The 23,504-nt window shown below is 44.7% G+C and overlaps 1 protein-coding gene and 1 long non-coding RNA gene across 5 annotated transcripts in view; one reads left to right on the top strand and one right to left on the bottom strand.

Moving 5' to 3' along the window:
• Positions 1-23,504, top strand: part of TBC1D8 (TBC1 domain family member 8) — a 104,760-nt gene that overhangs the window by 35,873 nt on the left and 45,383 nt on the right. For 2 of the 4 annotated variants that reach the window (XM_053309769.1, XM_053309767.1), the window contains exons 2-4: positions 14,679-14,789; positions 19,884-20,002; positions 21,628-21,856. Coding sequence is in view for 3 of the 4 variants with exons in the window: in XM_053309767.1 (XP_053165742.1) it covers positions 14,679-14,789; positions 19,884-20,002; positions 21,628-21,856 (459 nt within the window). In the remaining variant the exon portion in view is untranslated. Of the gene's footprint in view, positions 1-14,678; positions 14,835-19,883; positions 20,003-21,627; positions 21,857-23,504 lie in introns of all 4 variants that reach the window. The other 2 variants (XM_053309765.1, XM_053309768.1) reach the window with 2 other exon arrangements.
• LOC128350904 (uncharacterized) lies at positions 17,687-19,951 on the bottom strand. The gene is made up of 3 exons (XR_008319500.1): positions 19,849-19,951; positions 19,404-19,479; positions 17,687-18,331 (listed from the first exon to the last, which is right to left on the bottom strand). It is a non-coding gene; the product is annotated as an uncharacterized LOC128350904 (long non-coding RNA).

The raw sequence follows: 23,504 nt of genomic DNA, 5'->3' as shown, positions 1-23,504 counted from the left end.
AGAGACTAGAGAAGGAGGGAAGGGGAGTGAAGCTTGAGACTGCCTGATGGCTTGTGTTGAGTGTGGGCGGAAGTGGAGGGGGAGGGGGGATTTGCTCTCTGTCTTTTCTGCTGTTGGATGTGTGCCACTCACATCAAAGGGGGGGGGGGAGGAGAGCTCTCTTAAAATGGTCCTGCCAAAGGAGGGCAAAGGGAGGCAGCTGGGTGCTGGCACAACACTCCGGTTTCTGTGGCTCTGCGTGAACCCAGAGCCTTGCAAACAGGGAGCATGGGGGGTTCTCACTCGGGCAGTCCAAGTGCAGGGGTTACCCCAAGGAGAGAATGGCCCAGCCTCAGAGGCTTCTGTTGCAGAACTCTCCTCAGAAAGCTCTCTAGGTTTTCTCTACAGGGAGTCTGGAGACTCTTAGGCAGTTGGACACAAGAATGATCTTGTGCCATGCAGAGAGGAGGCCCAAGGATTCGGTTTGCCAAGAATGTCCGTGGCAGTACAGAACAGGATTTCTCCCAAATTAGCCCACACAAGGAGTGTTCAATGTTTCATGAATTCAGCTTAGCAAGTCTGAATCCCATGATGCAGGGTTCCAAGTTTGGGACTCAGCAGCTCAGTGATTTCGGCTCAGAGGGGAAAAGGGGTGAACGTAAATCCAGGCTTTAAGCTGGGTGAGTCTCTCTGGAGCAGTAGCTAGTAGCTTGAGCCACTCCACTAGGTTCATGCAGCAGCAGCAGCAGCAGCAGCGGCTTTGCTACTTCTCAGGCACCTTCTTCCCAGGAACAGAGTGATCACACATGGCTAGGTACCAGGGGCGTAACAAGGCTGGAGTGGGCCCAGAGACAAAATTTTAAAATGGGCCCCTCGCTGATACACACACACACACACACTTCACATGTGACTTGCCTCTGGGGGGGGGCCTCGAGGCGTGGGGGGCCCCAGGCAGCCACCTCCCCTTGCCTATTAGTAGTTACGCCCCTGCTATTAGTAACTAACTTCCCAGAATCCAGAATGTAAGGCATATATATTACAATCCCTCTTCTGGCCCAAATCGCAGGGCAAATGCCCACAGCTTTCTAGAAACTCTGCATCACTGCCAATCAAATTGCCTAATATATATAAAAAAGATATCATGTAACTGTGGAGCACTTGCCCATTTAAAAGAGGGGACTCAGATGAAGACCAGGAGGATGATTTAGCGGGGAGGAGGATTTAGGGGGCAGGAGGAAGGCACTGAGTTATGAATGAAGGTGGAAAGGGGCAGCAGGTAGCAATTTGGATTAACAGAACGGAAGGTGAAAGGAAGGGGTTGCTGGAGTGAGGGAGGTTTTAATTGGAGCCAAGGCTCACCGGGGCTGAGCTTTGGGTCCCTTTGCTTCCGTCAGTGGCTGAGCTCAGCCTTCGCTCATGCGACGAGTAAAGAATAGAGTGCTTCTGAGTATGTGCAGAATCGATGGCCTCATCATACTGAATAGCCACAATGCGCATCCCAAACATCTGGGATCAGGACTGCCAGGCAGAGAGACTTGAGCCCCAGCACCCCACTTGTTAGGAACTGAGCACTGGAGGAAGGAGAGAGGGGGGCCAAGGGGCTTCTCATCATGAGTCACCTTGAGTATGCAGGAGGGAGCCGGGGCTGCACCATTCCGCGGTGGGAGGGGAGAGCGGAGGTGCAGCGGTGAAAGGCGCACGTGCCTGTTCTACACGCAGATAAAACTCCCCCAATCCCCCTGCTGCCTGCATTAGCACCTCCTTACCTGGTTCCTCTTCCAGTCATGCAAGATCCCACCGATTGGAGCAGCATTTACAAGTCTCCTAGCAACCTCCGCAAGCGTCCACGTGCCAAGCTGGGCAGCCGCGGGACTAAAGAAGAGAGCAGCGGAGAGAATCTACTTTCCTGGAGGAGCAGTGGGCGGGAGACGCCATCTGAGAAGCCTCCGGGGGTGGGAAAAGGAGAGAAGGCAAACTCCCCCTCCCCTCGTTCCCTAGTGTGGTTCTTACCACCACCCTTTGAAGGGCACGAAAAAGCTTCTGGCGCTTGACCAGAAAGGCGGCTTCTACTACATACTGGCAAGATATGCTCCTTCTTGTCTCCAAAAACAGATGAGCCCCTCGCCCCTCCTTAAATTGAAGGAGCTGCAGCAGGCGCTGGGTGGGGGGAGGCACGTGACATGTCTCTGGAGGGCCCCCCCAGAGGCCAGGGCCCCTAGACAGCTGCCTCCCCTTGCCCGATCATTGTTACGCCCCTGCTAGGTACCTTTTAGAAAATTCTGTTTTGCACAAAGATCCTCAAGGCAGACAAACTTGAGAGACCTTATGACCTTGAAAAGTTAGGATTTGGTGTGGGTGCTTAAATAGGAACATAGGAAGCTGCAGTATACTGAGTCAGACCATAGGTCCATCTATCTCAGTATTGTCTACACAGAGTGGCAGCAGCTTCTCCAAGGTTGCAGGCAGGAATCTCTCTCTGCCCTATCTTGGAGATGCTACCCGGGAGGGAACTTGGAATCTTCTGCTCTTCCCAGAGCAGCTCCATCTCCTAAGGGGAATATCTTACTGTGCTCACACATCAAGTCTCCCATTCAAATGCAACCAGGGCAGACCCTGCTTAGCTAAGGGGACAAGTCATGCTTGCTACCACAAGACCAGCTCTCCTTCCTGGAGATACTGCCAGGGATTGAACATGGGGCCTATATCATGCTTTGTGTCTATATCAGAACAAAGGTCAATGCTGTCATCCATAATCTGCATACCTTGTAGTATATAAATATCTGTCGTTGTTGTCCTGTCTTCCAGGCAGCTTTCCCACTGGTCTAGTTTTTGCATAACGTAGCTATCTGATCCACTGTGAGGCCAGTCTCCTCTGTGCATCCAGTGCCTGTTTATGCTGAGGTGCTCCCAAAAACAAGCCAGAATTGCCCAGAACAGAAGTGGAGGCAGCAGGAAGAGGAAGATTCTATTCTTATATTTGAATAGATGTGCATTAGAGACTGGAGTGGCTAGCTCACCCCTTTTGGGAGCTTTTGGACATTCTTTTAATCTTGCTTTGCTAATGTATTGGCAGTTGTGAGTAGGCCACAGCCACCCTGACTAGATCTTTTGGTGTTTTAAATGGATCTCATTTTCATTTGTACCCTGCCTAGTATTTATTATTTTTTTAAAAATTTATTTTACATTTATATTCCGCTCTTCCTCCAAGGAGCCCAGAGTGGTGTACTACATACTTAAGTGTCTTCTCACAACAACCCTGTGAAGTAGGTTAGGCTGAGAGAGAAGTGACTGGCCCAGAGTCACCCAGCTAGTATCATGGCTGAATAGGGATTTGAACTCAGGTCTCCCCAGTCCTAGTCCAGCACTCTAACCACTACACCACACTGGCTCTAGTAAGATGACAATTGTTTTGCACCCAGAGTCAAAGACTGGCTTCTAAGGCAGCTGTGTATACAGTATATGCACAGCTGGAGGTCTCTGAAGTTTCTGCTGTACATGGTTGAAAGAGCAAGTAACTAGAAACAAGCTTGCCAGTTCAGCAATCTGAGTGGGTGCAATAAAAACTTCAAGACATCTGTGGCTATGTGTTTCTTTCATTCCTTCAGCTGTGCATATGCCTTGCCATCCTGCCCACCCCCACCACGCCCATGTAGACATTGCTTTCTCTCATTGCAGCTAAAAAAGTATAAGCAAACTTAATCAAGCAATTATGTTGCATATTGGGTTACATGCCTATCTCTGTAAAGTAGAGGCTGCTTGCATGATTGCAAGATCTAAAAATAGCCCTCTGCTGATTTGTATATAGCTCCTTGTTTTAAAACACACATAGTTAAGTGAATGTAGGAAAATGGAATTTCAGAATAGCAAATTAATAATATAGTAGAAAAGGGGAACGTTGCCTCCACCAAGGACTGAATAAATTCCAGCTGCTCAGCCCCACTCCTTTGACTCAGTGGTAGGCGTTGCTGCCTAGAAGGCAGTGGCCAGAGAGTTGCATCAAATGGTGACTGGGAAGACCAAGGACAAGGTTGGGACACTTTGCCTGAATAATCCTGACACCATCTGGAAATGACATTTTTTCTGGTCCTAATATTGTACTTCAATGTGATTTTATTGTGAGGATCTTTTGTATGCTGTTTTGAGGAGCTCCTTGGAGTTATAAAGGGAAATATGTTTCCCCCAGAGATTGTAGTCCATCCTGTACAATTGGGTTGTGTTTGAGGCATGCTCGGAAGCAGACAGGAAGTAGTCAAATTGTTTTTGGCGCCAGAGGGTGCCAAGCACCAGTTCCATTCCTATCTTGCTTGGCAGCAGCAACTCCAATCAGATTGCTCAGTGTTTTTTGACTACCAGCTAAGAGCCTCTCCCTCTCCTCTCTCTCTCCTCCTGGCTTTTTACCTCCCCTCCTCTCTCTACCAGATTGTGTGAAGGTGGGAAATGAACTGCTGTAATTCGTATTCAAACAAAAAAAGTTCTAAATTTTATTTTTTAAGTTCTTTGCTCAGCTGATTGGCATTCCTTAAAACGTTTTGCTTATTTTTCTCTCATTGGGCCTAACATTCTCCCCACCCCGCCCATGGATCCTTCCCATGCGGGGGACATGCTCCAGGGCTTCGTCTTTGAGGGCCCCCTTTCTGAGGGCAGGGGAAAACTCTGAAAAGAACACCCGACGGAGCTCCTGCCCCACCCTAGATTGGCTTCTCCTACTAGCTTTCCCCCTGCCCCTTCACCACAGCGGGGACAAAAGCACTGGAGCTTCTGCCAGGCAAAAAGGCACTGAAAAAGCAAAAACACCTGAAGGAAGCAGCTCACCAGCTGAAAAGACCAAAAAAGAGACCTGCATTGCCGTCCTCTCTGAGGCTTAGTAAGCGGCTACTCATACAGGCGGTCTGCGTTCAGAAGCCTCCGTGGTGCCTACCCCTGAAGAGGCCAGGGAGACACTGTGGGGAAACGCCAACATTGGAGGCGCTAGCCCTGCCTCGCTGATCCTGGGAGACACCGGGGAGTCCCTACCTCCGACCATGCCGGCTCCAGCTGCTTTACCACCCCAGGCTCCTGCAGCCCTGGTTTCACCGTTCCCCTTTCGGCCAGTGGACCAGCCAGTTTCCACTGAGGAGCCTGCACCATACCCGTACTTGCTGGCCTCCACTCCGATCAAGCCATCCCCTAGCTGTCGGCTGAGGCCCATCTATCAGCCTCCACCACTGCCTGCACCAGGACCAAGCGATCAGGTACTGGCTTTGCCTACCTTGCCTGACTCGAACCCCATTCTGGGTGGGGGAGGCCCCCATTTATTTATTTATTTATTTATTTATTTATTTATTTGATTTATATACCGCCCTTCCAAAAATGTCTCAGGGCAGTTTACACAGAGAAATAATACATAAATAATATGGATCCCTGTCCCCAAAGGGCTCGCTGACACCAGCAACAGTCTGGAGGTACTATACTAGGGGTGGATAGGGCCAGTTACTCTCCCCCTGCTAAATAAAGAGAATCACCACATTAAAAGGTGCCTCATTGCCAAGTTAGCAGGTGTGTACAGGGTATTACTCCATTTGGCGAGCGCCCCCCAGCACCCGCTGCATGGCCCAATCCTGTAATGCCCCTGGACGTGGCTGAATGGCTCAAGGACTTCATAGTAGAACAATACCAAGCTATTGTTCTCCCCAACTTATCCACTAACCCTCAGCCTCTTTAGCTACCTCCACCTGCCCCTCCCTCCCTCCTTCCACCCTTCCATCCCCCCAGGAATCCCAGGGGAAATGGAAAGCTATCTTCATCCTCTCCAGACACCAGCCTCTATTGGGGTGCCATCCCTTCATGGGAAAGGGGCAGGTTTATCCAAAGGCATAGGGTCGCGAGGCACAAAAGATGGGCCTCTAGATCCCCTTCACCTGACTTTCAGCCACCTCCTTCCAAAAGGCCTTCCCAACCAAAGCCCCTGGAAGCACCCAAGCCTCCACCTCCAGGTCCCTTGGCCCCTGCTGGAACTAGAATAGCCACTCAATCTCCATGCCTCGTCCTCTTCTTCATCACACCATGGCTCCGATCCAGACACTCCAGGAAAAGAGGAAGGTGAATTATCTGAGGAAGAAACCCCTCAATAGACCTCCATATCACCTCGCCTCCCCCACCCCGGTGGAATTTGAGGTCCTCCTGGCCAAAGCCAAGAGAACCATCAAGGATGTGACTATTATTATTATTATTATTATTATTATTATTATTATTATTATTATTATTACATTTATATCCCACTCTTCCTCCAAGGAGCCCAGAGCGACTATGGTAGAGGCTACCCAGGTACCCTCCTCTCTAGATTAGGAGGTGTCTCCTGTCTCATCTACTCTCAAGCCAGGCCTCCCCTCCCATTAAAAATGTAATGCTGGCAGAATGGAGGGCCCCAGTCTCTTCTCGATTCATTGGAACTCGTCCTAGAAAGATGTACTATCTCCCACAGGAGATTCAGCCACTAATTGCTTTTCCATCAGTAGATTCTTTGGTAGCTCAACTGGTCTCAAACTCGGTTCTTAACTCAGAGGGCAAAGAGCAACTTAAGACTACAGAAGACAAAAAATCTGACAGCCATCTCAAGAAAGCTCATGAGGTGTCCACTGCCGTCATAGGAGTGGCAACTGCCAATTCCATCTTCGCATGAGCCTCCATCCTCTGGGTGAAGGAACTTATCCAACTAGTCCCACCAGAGAACGTCAAACTGCACCAGGGCATCAACAAGATGGCAAAGGCGGTGGCATTCATGGCTGACTCCAGCCTGGACTGCATCCAGCAAGCATCCAGAGCAATGATCTCTGGTGTAGCAGTTTGGCGATGTTTATGCTTAAAGAACTGGTCCATGGACACAAATCCAGGCTTGCACTGGTGTCTTCTCCATTCTCGGGAAAGAAGCTCTTTGGGGGAATCATTTGAACCCATCCTTGTCGAGACATGCGGTAAGGAGAAGGTGATGCCTTCCTCCCACAGAGACACAAGGAGACCTGTTCACTTTCCCACACCTTTCACTACCACAGACTGGACTATGGGACCCTCTCCTGGTCATGTCAGAGACACCTGCTACTCCTCATTTAAGCCCCAGGGCAGGATACAGTGGAGACAGCGAAACAGAGCTCCTATTCGATCTCAGAACAACAAACCGTAAACCTCCAGCACTCAGCCCTCTAGAAAACAATTACTCTGCTCCGGCCGGGGCAGACTCTCTTCGCCCTGACCTGGCACCTCATTACTTGAGACCAATGGGTGCTACATAAGGTAGCGGAAGGATACACCATTGAATTCTCCCCCCCACCCTGGCTCACCACTACATCGTTACTCCCAAATCACAGAACCCTCAGAAACACATAGTTCTACACCACCTCCAGATCCAGGCGATAGAACTAGTTCCATCAGCTGACACATGCTCAGGTGTCTACTCTATTCTCTTCTTGGTTCCCAAAAAGGACTGGTCTTAGAGAACGGTTCTAGATCTAAAGTGCATAAACAGATCGGTCAAGAAGAGGAAGTTCTGGATGGAATTGCTCCGAACTATCAAGGCGGCAGTCCAGTGTAATGGTTTCCTGGCCTCAGTAGACCTTTCAGAGGCTTACCTTCATATTCCCATACATCCTAGCCACAGGAAATTCCTTCGCTTCTGCTACGATGGCCAACATTACCAATACTGTGTTATCCCATTCAGACTATCCTTCACCCCATGGGACTTCACAAAGATCCTGGTCACCCTAGTGACCCACCTGCGCCTCTCTGGAATTCACCTTCATCCCTAACTAGACGATGTCCTGTTTCATTCTCCATCTCTGCCTAAGGCCCAGCAGGACCTTCTGTGCACCATCCAATGCCTCAACTGTCATGGCTTCCTGATCAATGAGGCAAAAAGTCACCTACAGCTGGCGCAAACTACCCAACACCTCTGCACCATAATCAACACCATCAAGGCCTCAGTCTCCCTCACTCCCCAGAGAAAGGAGAAACTCAAATCTCTAAACCAATCACTTGTACACTGTTCTTCCTCAGACCTAATGCTTCTGTCTCAAGCGCTCAGATCCATGATAGCATGCCTGGAGTGCACACCATGGGTGAGATGGCACTTACTTCACCTTCAATGACTCATCCTTCCCTTTCAAGACGAGATCATCACTCACACCCACAGGCTAGTGCATCTTCCCCACAGGGACAAATGCTCCTTCACATGGTGGCTCTCCGAGGCGACCACCAACGGCCTGCCCCTGTCTCATCCCCACAGAATCACCATAATGACGAACACCAGCCTGAAGGGTTGGGGAGCACACTACGCCAACCAGTCTGATCAGGGTCGCTGGACCCCCAGTGAAATATCACTCAACATAAACTGGCTGGAACTCTGAGCAGCCTGAATATCGTTCATTCATGTCCTTCCTCTCATAGGACAGCACATGCTCCTATGCACTGACAACGTCAACATCACCACAAAATCTCATATTGACCATCAAGGCAGCACCAGATCCAGTGCACTCATGAAGGAGACTGACGGTCTTTTTTCAATGGGCAGAGCATCGCATAGCATCAATCGTGGTGGGACATCTCCGGGGAGTTCCCAGTGTTCAAGCAGACTGGCTCAGTTTCCAAGCAGTGGACCTGGCGGAATGGTCTCTTCACCTGGACACCTTCCTCTATCTGACGTCCGTCCTGGGGAATCCACAGGTGGACCTCTCCATATCTTTCCTCAACCACCGCCTTCCTTGGTTCTTCTCCCTTTTCCAGACCACGGGGCGGAGGCGACAAGATGCCCTCTTGGCAACCTGGCACTCTGGTCCCCTTTACGCCTTTCCCCCGACCACCATCATCCCCAGTGTGATAAAAAGATGCTTTCGGAAATGGCAGAAATCATCCGTATGGCCCCTCACTAGCCAAGAACCCCGTGGTTCTCAGACCTGCCATCCTTGGCCATACGTCCTCCCGTCTGGTGCTGGAAGCAAGCCTTAAAATTTGACTATTTCCTGTCTGCTTCGAGCATGCCTCAAACACAACCCAGTTGTACATGATGGCCTATGATTCCTTCATGGTAAGAACCAATGTTCCTTTTTAAATGATGATCAAAAATATAGTGCCTTTACTTGTAAGGTAATTTGGTCATATATTGGTAATGCAAAATATGTACCAATCTTTTTGTTTCAAATATTAGAATTTTTTTAAAAAAGTTGAAAATACAGGATATGTTGTTGCATCAAACATGTTTTAATCACATCTTCCATTTTCTTGAATTTTGGAGATATAGCATGAAAACAAGCATGTGATGCCCCAAAGCTGCTGTTGCCAAATAACCTGGAAGAAGTTACCGTAGTAACTGAGTACAGCATATGGAGCAATCCAATACATATTTCTAAATTCCTTGGTGGCTTGACAGTAATTTAGGCATTAAAATGCATCAAGCATGTTGTGTAATTTGTTGTAGGACTGAGACAACACATTGCTTGATTTTTCAATTTAAGAAAATAATCTGAGCCCAGCTTTGAGCATTATATATGAAAAACTGTATTTGAATAAAAATTTACAATGACGTACTTAACTCAGTAACCTGACAATGCTAACTGAGCAAAGATACAACTTTTAAAGTAGTGATTATCTTATATTTAGCAAGGGAAGAGCAACTGGCCCTATTAAACCCCAGCACAGCATCTCTCCAGTATTTGTTGCTGGTGTTTTGTCTTATGTTTCTTTTAGATTGTGAGCCCTCTGGGGACAGGGAGCCAAAATTTTCCCCTATGTAAACGATTTGGAGAACTTTGGTTGAAAAGCAGCATATAAACACAGTAGTAATAAGGCCTATTGAATTTGAGCAGGCCTGTTCAACTTAGGCCCCCCAGCTGTTTTTGGACTTCAACTCCCATAAACCCCAGCCACAGTGGCCAGTAGCCAGGGATTATGGGAGTTGTAGGCCAACATCTGCAGGAGGACCGAAGTTGAGCAGCCCTGAATTAGAGGGACATATTTTTTAATAAGCATGCATAAGACTGGACATATTGGATTATATCCCCCCCAAAAAGCTACTCATGACTAAGTTCCATTGCAATTAATGGGATTTAATTAATTGTGACTAACCCATCTCATTGATTTCAATGGTGCTTAGGCATGACTTACTTTCTTTGGCTACAACCAATTAAGTCTTACAGAAACAAACACAAGTTTGCTGAATACATGACTAATTGAAATGTTTTCCCAACTGTCTGGGTCTCCCTGACATCTGATGCGGCCATTAGATGGCCTAGGCCACGAAAGGGCCCATTGCGCATGTGCGGCAGCCTCCAAAATGGCCACCGCAATGGGGGAATGGGCTGAAGACCACCTGAACTGGGTGCTTTTTAGAAAAACAGAGGCTGCCGAGGGAGGGGGAACACATACTCCAGGTGGCCTCGGAGAAGGTAAGTACAATAAATGAACAAATAATTTTTTAAAAATTATGGAACACTCCCCACCCTCAGCTGAGCCGAACTGAACCGGAGGGGTTCAAGGGGGCAAAACTAAACTGGCCCGGTTCGAAGCCAATTTGGACTCGAACCAAACTGGGCCAGCCGGTTTTGTGCACATCCCTATGCAGCATTACTTATGCAAGTGGTGTACCTACCAGCTGGTAACCTCCAGGCTCGACTACTGCAATGTGCTCTACGTGTGACTGCCTTTGTACGTAGTTCAGAAGCTTCAGTTAGTTCAAAATGCGGCAGCCAGATTGGTTTCCGGGGCAACTTGACCATATTATGCCTGTTTTGAAACAGTTGCCCTGGCTGCCGATATGTTTCCTGGCAAAATATAAAGTGCTGGTTATTACCGTTAAAGCCTTAAACGGCTTAGGTCCAGGTAACCTTAGAGAGCGCCGCCTTCTGTATGATCCCCACCTCACGTTAAGGTCATCTGAGGAGGTCCGTCTCCAGTTATCACCAGTATGTCTGGTGGCAACTCGGAGGCAGGCCTTCTCTGTAGCCGCTCCTGGACTGTGGAATGCGCTCCCAGCAGAAATCCGTATTTTGAATTCTTTATTGGCCTTTAGGAGAGCCCTTAAGACCTATCTGTTTGGCCTGGCCTTCCAGGCTTTTTAAATTGTTGCAAGGGGTTTTAATGTACCTGGTTTTTCAGGGTTTTTAAATTGTGTTATTGTTTAACTGATTGTTTTATGGTATTATTCATTTATTTATTTATTTATTTATATCCCGCTCTTCCTCCAAGGAGCCCAGAGTGGTGTACTATATACTTGAATTTCTCTTTTCACAACAACCCTGTGAAGTAGGTTAGGCTGAGAGAGAAGTGACTGGCCTAGAGTCACCCAGCAAGTATCATGGCTGAATGGGGATTTGAACTTGGGTCTCCCCGGTCCTAGTCCAGCACTCTAACCACTACACCACGCTGGCTTAACTACACCACGCTGATTTTAAAATCTTTGTTTTAGTTGTTGATTGATTTTAACTATTTTTGTTTCATTTGTAAACCACCCTGAGCCAATTTTGGAAGGGTGGTATAAAAGTGGAGGGGAGGAGTGCATTCATGCCGGCTTAGCCAGTGGCTCCTTAAAAGGGCAGATAAGGAAGTTGAGGCTTTGCTAGATGGCTCTGCTGCCAAGGTCAAGGAGTGAATCTGAAGGAAGCCATTGAGGGGGAGGGGCACAGGAGGACAAGGATGGCATTGTAACCATGCTCCCCCCACACACACACTATTTTGAGGTTGAGGGGGAAAATATATCTGAGACAAGGGAGTACTGGCAATGGAGACTGGGATGCTGACATATTGCTGTCCCCTCTCATGACAGTAACACATTAAATAAGTTTTTGGACAGTGCAACCATGTCAAAATCACACCCCACTTGTACAACTTACACATTGGAAATAAAGATAGGGAAGAACAAATAGACTGAAATTTTATGTATTTTGCAGAAGTTTATTTGCAGAAGTTATTCACTTTTGATATTGGTCAAGCCACATCCTTGTACACAAGTCATAAGGTCATGTAGGTTGAGTAATGATGCCAGTTCTATCCATGCTGCATGTCGATTAGCTGTGGCTGGCAGGCATTTAATTTCCAATGGCAGGATGCCATAATATTATGAGTGAAGATTACTACTTTTGATTAGTAGTTTAACTGGTTTTGAATTATTATAAAGATTGGTTTTTAAAAGTGTTCATACTTTCAGCTGAATTTAACTATGTGCACATTGCACACTGAATTAATTTTCCTTTGTTGCCCCATGCTGGTACAGTTGTTTCATATTTTTCAGATACTTGCTCAAAAGTAATTCCCATTCAGATTAAAGGTCTGTCTGATGGTGTTGGTTGAACAATTTACCAGGAAGCCAGAAGTACAATACAGGTGAAACTCGAAAAATTAGAATATCGTGCAAAAGTTCATTAATTTCAGTAATGCAAATTAAAAGGTGAAACTGATATATGAGATAGACGCATTACATGCAAAGCGAGATAAGTCAAGCCTTAATTTGTTATAATTGTGATGATCATGGCGTACAGCTCATGAGAACCCCAAATCCACAATCCCAGAAAATTAGAATATTACATGAAACCAATAAAACAAGGATTGTAAATAGAACAATATCGGAGTATAAGCATGCATATGTATTCAGTACTTGGTTTGGGCCCCTTTTGCAGCAATTACTGCCTCAATGCGGCGTGGCATGGATGCTATCAGCCTGTGGCACTGCTGAGGTGTTATGGAAGACCAGGATGCGGCCTTCAGCTCTTCTGCATTGTTTGGTCTCATGTCTCTTATCCTTCTCTTGGCAATGCCCCATAGATTCTCTATGGGGTTCAGGTCAGGCGAGTTTGCTGGCCAATCAAGCACAGTAATCCCATGGTCATTGAACCAGGTTTTGGTACTTTTGGCAGTGTGGGCAGGTGCCAAGTCCTGCTGGAAAATGAAGTCAGCATCCCCATACAGCTCGTCTGCGGAAGGAAGCATGAAGTGCTCCAAAATCTCCTGATAGACGGCTGTGTTGACCCTGGACTTAATGAAGCACAGTGGACCAACACCAGCAGATGACATGGCTCCCCAAATCAACACAGACTGTGGAAACTTCACACTGGACTTCAAGCATCTTGCATTGTGTGCCTCTCCATTCTTCCTCCAGACTCTGGGTCCTTGGTTTCCAAATGAGATGCAAAAGTTGCTCTCATCAGAAAAGAGGACTTTGGACCACTGAGCCACAGACCAGTTCTTTTTTTCTTGAGCCCAGGTAAGACGCTTCTGACGTTGTTTGTTGTTCAGGAGCGGCTTGACAAGAGGAATACGACATTTGAAGCCCATGTCCAGGATCCGTCTGTGTGTGGTGGCTCTTGATGCACTAACTCCAGCCTCAGTCCACTCCTTGTGAAAGTCCCCAACACTTTTGAATGGCCTTTTCCTGACATTCCTCTCCAGGCTGCGGTCATCCCTGCTGCTTGTGCACCTTTTTCTTCCACACTTTTCCCTTCCACATAACTTTCTATTAATGTGCTTTGATACAGCACTTTGGGAACATCCAACTTCTTTTGCAATTACCTTTTGAGGCTTTCCCTCCTTATGGAGGGTGTCAATGATGGTTTTCTGCACAACTGTCAAGTCAGCAGTCTTTCCCATGATTGTGATTCCTAATGAACCAGACTGAGAGACCATTTAAAGGCTCAGGAACCCTTTGCAGGTGTTATGGATTGATTAGCTGATTGGAGTGGGACACCTGGAGCCTAGACTGTTGAACCTTTTCACAATATTCTAATTTTCTGGGATTGTGGATTTGGGGTTCTCATGAGCTGTACGCCATGATCATCACAATTATAACAAATTAAGGCTTGACTTATCTCGCTTTGCATGTAATGCGTCTATCTCATATATCAGTTTCACCTTTTAATTTGCATTACTGAAATTAATGAACTTTTGCACGATATTCTAATTTTTCGAGTTTCACCTGCACATAGTTTCTGGTTTTAAAAGAGGCTTGATATTGCATTTGCATTCATACAACATTCCTGTGTTCCACTCAGGCTGGCACTGTGAAATGCTTTGGTCCTCTGTGTGGGCTAGCATGGAACAGCACAATTGCCCTAGGTGCTGAATCAGCATATCTGAATCCTAACAAAAATATCTGATGTAGACATACTGGAATAAGACTTACTCTTGAGCAAATGTCTGTTTGTCTATCTACTGAGATAACAGCTTTGTTTTTGAAAGCAGTTTGTCCAAACATTCTCAATATATCATTACTGTTTCAGGAGTCAATCATGATACAGTTTTACCTTCAACAAGAGTAAAATTAAAAATCAAGGCTTAACATGTTGGTTTTTGAACACTGATGCTGATGCTATTTTTATTTATTTATTTGATTTCTATACCACCCATCCAAAATGGCTCAGGGTGGTTTACACAGAGAAATAATAAATAAATAAGATGGAACCCTGTCCCCAAAGGGCTCACAATCTAAAAGAAACATAAGATAGACACCAGCAACAGTCACTGGAGGTACTGTGCTAGGGGTGGAGAGGGCCAGTTTTCTGAATGACTTCTGTTGCTCTAAAAGGATGTGAACTACACATCATGTTGGTGTACTTTATTTCATGACTTTTCCATCCATTTTGCGCCCTTCTTCCATCTTTTGGAGACTCATGAAACGGTTGCTAGATCATCTGGTTCGAGAGGTCATTGTCTAAAACTCGTTTTTCTTCCTTTTTTTATCTGTTTAGGTCGTCTGGTGGGTGCTCTGGATGCAGTGCTTGACTCTAATGCTCGGGTTGCTCCATTTCGAATTTTGCTTCAGGTGCCAGGATCACCAATTTACTCTGCCATAGCATGTGGTGAGTTGTTGAATGGATCAGAAGTTTACTGGGCCATAGCCATTGGTGAGTTGCATATAAGATAAAAACTAAAGTCCAAGCATGCTGTGGCCTGCATGTCAAAGAAGCTCAAGGTAACCCAAATGAATAACACTGCTGTGTGTGTAAGGGCTTGTTTAACAACCAAAATATAATGTTAAATTTCCAGCTATAGGTAATATAAGACTTGTTGACATAACATTTTTTTAAAAGGAAGTCATTCAGATGAAACAGTGCCATTGCTTTTCATTACCTAGGAACATAGGAGCTGCAGTATACTGAGTCAGACCATAGGTCCATCTATCTCAGTATTGTTTGCACAGACTGGCAGCGGCTTCTCCAAGGTTGTAGGCAGGAATCTCTCTCAGCCCTATCTTTGAGATGGCATGGAAGGAATTTTGAGCCTTTATGCTCTCCCCAGAGTGGCTCCATCCCCTAGGGGAAATATCTTACAGTGCTCACACTTCTAGTCTCTCTTTCGTATACAACAAGGGTGGACCCTACTTAGCTTAAGGGAACAAAAAGAGTCAGTGTGGTGTAGTGGCTAGAGTGCTGGACTAGGACCGGGGAGACCTGAGTTCAAATCCCCATTTAGCCATGAAACTAGCTGGGTGACTCTGGGCCAGTCACTTCTCTCTCAGCCTAACCTACTTCACAGGGTTGTTGTGAGGAGAAACCTAAGTATGTAGTACACTGCTCTGGGCTCCTTAGAGGAAGAGCAGGATATAAAATGTAAAAATAAATAAAGAAAACAAGTCATGCTTGCTACCACAAGACCAGCTCTCATTCTGAACATATACTTATTCTCGAGTACATGTTCTTCTGTTGTATCCTGGAATGCTTTTTAACTAGTTACTAAGGCTAGGCCTATAACCTTCTCCCTGACATGCTAGTTACATATATATATGGGAATTTATGTTATGTGTTAACGTTCAGTCCCCTACTGCTGTCTGAAATGGTACAGTGCAGCAACACCTACTACATGGGAGTTTCTACTCACCTATTCTAGCTCATATAGTTTAGTACCATGCCTTATATATTTCATGAATGGATGGTATTGTTGCAGAATAGATTTGTTACTGGAAGTAATAGATTTATAACTGGAAGTATCCTGGAAATCGCTTTATGTTCATAAGCCCTTTCTACATTATAATGATGCCTTCACTTGAAACAGAACAGGTTGTAGTAGTTGTTTGGCAGAGCAACCCTGAGGCTTTCCACAGAGTCTATTGTTAGGTTTCTTTTGGCAGTGGTGCTGAATACAGGAGACTCTTGTTATCAGCAGTTTTGCACATCTGCAGATGGGTCTTATAGAACCAGTTTCTTTATCCGCGGCAGGAAATATAGGCATTTTTTGCCTATCTGCTAGGAATATGTACAAAACCGGTTTGCACTTAGAGTCCGAACAAGACTCAGACTGAACCAGGCATGTTTCCTTTTGGTAATCTGAACTAGAACCCCGGCTCGGCTATAAATATATATATATATTTTAAAAATTACCGCCGGGTTTGGCGACCTCCTGGGAGGGTACTGCAACAGCTGTGGGGAGGGGTCTCTGACAGTTCCCCTCCCCCCACTGGCCTCCCCCTGGTCCTCTATGGGTCATTTCAGTCCATTTCAGTCCCCTCCATGGTTGCTGTGGCCATTTTGGAGGCCGCCTCACATGTGCCCTGACCATTTGATTTCAGGATTGCTATTTATAATTTGAGAAAAGCAGAATATGCTTAAAAGTTGTCATTATGTGAAGTAATGCTGCAATGGAGAAAATGAGCTTGGTATTAAAAAGGTACCTTGAACTCCCTTTTCTAAATATCCATTGAGTCCCTTTATCAGCAGAGTACAGCTTTAGTGAATCTTTCCTCATTGGGACCTGGACATTTTGTGTTGGGGTGGGGAATTACTTTCCACTAGAGAAGGGTATCTTAAAATAAGTTATCCAACTAATGGGAATATAATTTATACTCATAGGATCAATGTTGCATTGATCAGCAATGTGCAACAAAAGTATTTTTGTGGTTACATAAGAGATAAGATCATAAGATACTGTGGAAGAAAAAAAACATACATTATTTAAATTTGTTTGCCATGGCATTCTTCCACCAGCAGCACTGAAATGGCTTTTCTGGGCTTGACAGAACAGTCAGGAAAACAGGTGGACTCTTTTCTCTCAACAAGAAGATTGATCTTTGCGTTCAGCTTCCTTGACCTTCTTGCAGAAAGCAAAGGACAAACCTGTTGAGAATTGTCCCCTGTGCTTTTATTATTGTATGTGGTCTTTGACCAAAATAAAGACTGACTATATACTGACAATGGAGTATACAGGGAGCATTTGCTATACTCAGTACTCTTCTGTGCATGTGAGTTGGAGATGAGAGGTGTGTGTAAACTACTGTTTTCCTTTTAAAATATATACAAACGGTGATCTGGAAAGGATCCATGCCTCAGATTGCAAGTGTTTTTTAAGGGATACATGCATGGTGACTTCTACATGTGCATGCTTTCTGTATATGATATGTTGCATGCAGTGTTCCCTCTAACAGGGATCCCAGATGTTGTTGACTACAACTCCCAGAATCCCCAAGCAAAAGCCATTGCAGCTGAGGGTTCTGGAAGTTGTAGTCAACAGCATCCAGGAATCTCTGTTAGAGGGAACACTGGTTGCATGTGTGTTTTGTATGTACATTACTGTGTCAGGGAGGTAATAAGATGGAAACTGAGAACAGATTTCACAAGAGTATATCTGTTGCCCATCCTGCTCAGATGTGCTGCTCCTCCCGCCTGCCTCTTTGGCCTGGTTCACTGCAGTGATGCTGAGCACAGCTCTGTATTTCCCTATTTTACCCTGTAGTTCCAGTAAAATGGTGACTGCTTAATTTGGAAATTCTTTATTTGAGTTTAAATTCAAACTTAAATTCATATCCACTAAAGGTTAGGACAGTTTATAGTGCTAAAAAAGTAATACACACAATTTTTAAACTGTTAATTAGAAATATCCAGATGTTTTTCATGGCTTTTAAACAGTTGTCCTGTTAATTGCATCTTGGGCCTGAAGGTGGTTGAGTTCTCCCTTTCGCTCGCTTGCCACTCTCTTGCAAGAGCCACCTCTGCTTGTGATCCCCCTCAGAAAAGGCCATAATGTAGGTATAAGTACGTCTGTAGGAAAGCTTGGTTCTTTCCATTTCTCTTTTATTTCTAGATAGCAACAGTTGCTTGAAAAGGTGACAAATGGGAAAGACAGTGGTTCTGTTTTATATTCTTCCGGCTTAAATTCAGGTTTACTGTTGTCATGGAATACAACTGTGGGTAATTGTAACTCCATAGCTCTTGGCAATATTATACAACTTTTCATCATATGGGTGGAGGGGTGGGGTGGGGAAGCTAGCAAAGGCCATTTTAATGCTAGTGTTTTCTCTGTGTTATCTTGATTGATAGTGTTTATCAAGATCCATCACAAAGCCTTCCTGTTGAGGAAGCTAAATCTTGGAAAGTTTCTCTGGCAATTGGCATTCTTCTCTGTGGGAAACCTAGTAGAGGAAGGTGGAAAATATTTAGCTGTATTTATCATCTGTGTTGTGTGGGGCAATGTACAGGGATGGCTGCAAAACTCAGGTTTTATTATGAAGTTTATCCTGTCTCCTGCCATCTTCTGTAGGTCTCCTTTTTTCTCTTCTACCTGTGCTTTTTCAGTAAAGCACTGAAAAGGTGTCTGATCCTTCCCTTCCCAGTTGTCTGGCTATTTTAGCCATTTTCTGTAGGTAGTTTAAAGTAGATGATGGTTTTTCCTCTCTCTTTCTCTTTACTAATATATTGGCTATCCTGAGGATAGTATCTTCATAGATTTCCAAATGACCCTAGCATAGGAATAGTATGGCTTCCCCGTACTTGTGGGGGACAGCAATTTTAATACCCTTTGTTGCAGCAGTGGAAAGTTTGTGTGATACAAAGTGAAAGGAGATACAAAAATACTCTCTTAATTTATCCTGGGGTTCTTTTTCTCACTTTCCCCTTTTTCAATATCAGATTTATAAGACTGTTTGTGTCAGGCCTGGTCTACAGATTTAGCAGGATCAGGTGGTAGAATTCTTAGATGGTAGAATGGCTTGTACCACTTCAGAAGAATAGGAATCACAGTTTTGAATGCTATTAGAAAACTAGCACACTGGGAATGTTTCTTTCTGATGCACTACGACTACAACTACTACGAATATTTATATACCACTCTTCAACCAAAGTTCTCAAAGCAGTTTACATCGAAAAATAAAGAATACATAAATAAGATGGTTCCCTGTCCCAAAGGGCTCACAGTCTAAAAATAAACCATAAGGCAGATACCAGCAACAGCCACTGGAGCGATGCTGTGCTGGGGTTGGATAGGGCCAGTTGCTCTCTCCCTGCTAAATATGAGAGAATCACCACATTAAAAGGTGTCTCTTTGCTCAGTTTGCAGGGACTAGTTTTTTGTTTGTTGAGAGTATCTTTCAAAATGCTCCCACCTGCAGTCTGAAGTCATACCATTCATTCCAAAACCCCATTTTGCTGCATGTGTAAACTAGGCCTTTGTAAACCAGTGTTTAAAGTTATCTGAGGAAATGTTACCTTAGGGATCCATTAAGGGTTTTCGCTGGCTGTTGTTCAAACACAAGCTGAAATGGTGCTGTTAATGGCAGTCTTCCTGTAGAAAATAGCCCAAGCTGCTTCAACATCAAAGTAGCACAGAGGGTGATATGGTCTTGTGTGTGAATGATTCAGGTGAATATCACAATAGCAACAAATCACAATAACCATAGCTGACATCAGCAATGCAATAAAAGGTTTTGTTCGTCTTTGACTAACATGGCAGCAAATGTCTACAGAAGTCTTTTTAGACAGTCTGGAAATTAGAAACACTAAAACAGATAAAAAGTAATGGTTTGCTTTTGGCTAAAGTCTCTAAGTTTCTGCTAGTTATTCAACTGGTTTAAATTCATTGTACCATAAACAGTCAATGTGTTATGTAATGTTCTTCCTTTTTGAATGTGAAACATTTTCCCCACAACAATACCTTGCTCAATTCTTCCTCTTGTTTTCTTTTGTTAGGTGCCACAGAAGAGGAGATAAATCATCATTGGGAGTGGCTGGAACAAAATCTGCTCCACACATTGCCTGTTTTTGATAATAAAGAAGATATTGTTAGTTTTGTCAAAGGAAAAATAAAGGTAGGAGAGTGGCCTGCATTCATTTTTCATTGGCAAAAGAATTGGTGAAATAAGCTCTTGTGGAACAGACTCCTCTTTTTCCTTTGGATATCTATAGAAGTTAAAATGTACTACTTTGGATGACCTACATATTTTGGCTTAAAGAAAAGCAACTGTGTACTCTTGAACTTTTCCTCTTGCTTTTGTTGTGTTGTCACCTCCTCCCGGTTTCATGTACCTTTTCCTCCCTAATTTGTTGCTCTTGCACTATAGGGCCCATTCATGTAATTTCTTCCAGACTTGATTTTCCAAAATATTTCTCCAGTCTTTTGTTTAGAGTTTCCTGTGCATGTACACTCATACACATTATACTTGGGTAGCTGATACTAGAAAACTCTGAACTGAAATCCCATTTTAAAGACAGAATAAGCACCACTATCTAGCAATTAGCAAGTCATTCATCGGTGAGGAAGTAATCTGCCTTTGTTTGTATTTGGAAATGGAAAGAGGCCAAAATTCTGTAATATCCAGTTCTGCGTTTATTTAACACCTGGTATATTCATTAACCTTTGCAAGGGACCTCTGCTTTAGGAACTTCATTTTTCCCAAAGAGGTAATCCGTATTTGATAGCATCTGAAACATATGGTAGTGTAGTAGAATAATTATTCACTTTGTCTCTGCCTTGTTGTTACTTATTGCTGGTCAGTAATGAAGAGGCACACCACATCTCACACCAACTGTGAGGGTTCCGTTCCTGCAAAACACTTTGGTTGGCAAATTCGCTGTTGGCGCGTCATTGAAGTCAATGGGAAATGGGGTTAGGGGAACTGTGATTGCGAAATCACATAAAATTCAAGGAAACATGCTTTTTAAAAAACCCACATCAGCAAAACTCAACAGGAATGAGCAGATTAAGCCCCTTGAAAATCCCTGAAACCCCACAAACCTCTTCAGTGCACTTTGAAATCACCAGGAGTCAGCAAGGGTCACCATGAATCAGCAAGAGTTGCCGAGAGTCACCAAGAGCAGATTCAGCCCCTTCAAACCCCCTAAACTAGGGATGTACATGGAACTGGACGGGGGAAGTTTGAAGGGGGGGGTTGAACTTTAAGGGCAGGGGAGGGTGCACTTACCTCTTCCTCCACTTTTCCCCCACCAGTGCTCCGTTATCAAAGGTTCCATTGGGGCAGCAGGATACGTGTATTATGGGGATCATAATACTGATGTACTTTTCAGGGTTTGTTTGTTTGTTTATTTATTTAACATTTATATTCCGCTCTTTCTCCAAAGTGCCCAAAGCGGTGTACATAGTTAAGTTTCTCCTCACAACAACCTTGTGAAATAGGTTAGGCTGAGAGAGAAGTGACTGGCCCAGAGTCACCCAGCAAGTATCATGGCCGAATGGGGTTTTGAACTCGGGTTTCCCGGTCCAAGTCCAGCACTTTAACCACTATACCACACTGGCTCTTGTGAGGATTACAACAAGCGCCACTCTAAAGCACTATATAAATATTACATTATTATTAATGTGTATGTTAATCTCTTTCTAACAAACATTCTTGTAAATTATTTGGTTGCCTATAATGCTAAGTTGCATGTGGGCAGTTCAGGTTCTCCTAAAACACATTAATTGTCATTGACTTAGGCATTAATAGCAGAAGAGACCAGCAGCAAGCTAGCAGAGCAGGAAGAGGATCCAGAGAAGTTCAGAGAAGCCCTAGTGAAATTTGAGACCAGATTTAACTTCCCTGAAGCAGAGAAACTGATTACGTATTACTCATGTTGCTGCTGGAAGGGCAAAGTTCCTCGCCAAGGATGGCTTTACCTGAGCATCAATCACCTCTGTTTCTATTCCTTCTTTCTGGGCAAGGAATGTAAGTGTGAACACGTAAGAATGTGTATCATTGGTTCTTATACTTAGTTTCCAAACTACTGAACAGATTTCCTTTAATTAAGAAGTCAAAGAGAAGTGTATTTCACCCTTTTGGTTGAATAAGTATCAGAGACGGTAGAGATGTCTTAGAGAGATTATTTACATATATTTGGTTTTATAATCTGCTATCTCGGGGGTCTCAAGATGTTTAATAAACATGATAAATGAGTTAATGTGGTTAATAAGTGTTTCATTTAAAAAAAACACCAACAACCTAGGAACTGAATGCTTCTCCATTACTACATAGGCACAGCCTGAATTCTTTCTGTTGCAATTTTAGTTATGTCTTTTATCACAGTACAACGTTAGCCAATTTGCAACTTTTGTTACATGGCAAAGTTATTTGGTAGTGCAAATTCCTTAAAATATAATGAAGTGATTTGGTGTAATTGCTTCAATTTTGCCAAACTTCTTTTGGACTAATAATAATAAGTTTTTGATCATGTGGATTTTACTAAAGGATGATCTTTCATAGATCTCCACTGGAATAGGGGTGTGCAAAAAACCAGAAAACCCGATTCTTTTAGAGTAGAACTGGACTCTGACTTACCCAGGTCCAGTTCTGTGCACACTAGTGCCAGGACCAGCTTGGAGGGGGAACAAAATAAAAATAAAAATGGCAGACTCACCTCCATTGCCAGGCTCCAGGTGGTTATGCAGATGGCCATTGGGCATATGTGGTGACCTTCAAAATGGTCACCACCACCACAGAGAGGCCCGTAATGGGCTGAAAATGACCAGGCTGGCAGGGGGACATCAGGAGACACCCTGTGGCCGCTACAGCACCCCCCTGGAGCCAAGCAATGGCGGTAAGTCTCCCATCCCCCCCCCCACAAAAAAATTCTGAACAGGCCCCGGACCAGTCCAGCGTGTTCGGCTCAACTTTGAGCTGAACCAGGCCTGGTCAAGCTCTCTAGCTCAGAGATTCTCAGCGTTGGGTCCCCAGATGTTACTGGACTTCAGCTCCCATAATCCCCAGCTTCAGTGGCCTTTGGTTGGGGATTATGGGAGTTGAAGTCCAATAACATCTGGGGACCCAACATTGAGAAACCCTGCTCTAGCTGGGCCAGTTCGAGTGCGAGCCGGCTCGCACATATCTACACCAGAACTTTGATCTGTCAAACAACAAAAAACAAAAAGAATGGCTACAAATTAAAAGCTCCCCCCAGTTGCCCTTATTGGGGTGTGTGGCTGGGTGAGGGGAAAAGGTACACAATGCAGAAAAGATCCAGTATGTGGAATCTGGTTCCCCAGGGATCTGTAGTGGGACCAGTGCTCTTTATAAAGCACTGGTTTATAAATTATCTAGAAGCTGGGTTAAGCAGTGAGGTGGCCAAATTTGCAGATGACACCGAACTATTTAGGGTTTTGAAACTCAAAAGAGATTGTGAGGAACTCCAAAAGGATCTCTCCAAACTGGGGGAGTGGACACCAAAATGGCAAATGTGGTTCAGTGTTGGCAAGTATAAAGTGATGCATATTGGGGGGTGGGGGATATATACCTTCACATATACTCTGATAGGGTCTGAGCTGTCAATAACTGACCAGGAGCAGGATCTTGTCGTGGTGGACAACTCATTGAAAGTGTT

Source organism: Hemicordylus capensis, chromosome 3 (genome assembly GCF_027244095.1).
Source record: "Hemicordylus capensis ecotype Gifberg chromosome 3, rHemCap1.1.pri, whole genome shotgun sequence".
Taxonomy (NCBI): Eukaryota; Metazoa; Chordata; class Lepidosauria; order Squamata; family Cordylidae; genus Hemicordylus; species Hemicordylus capensis.
The sequence above is the reverse complement of the archived record's forward strand: the minus strand, read 5'-3'. Positions and strand labels throughout refer to the sequence as shown.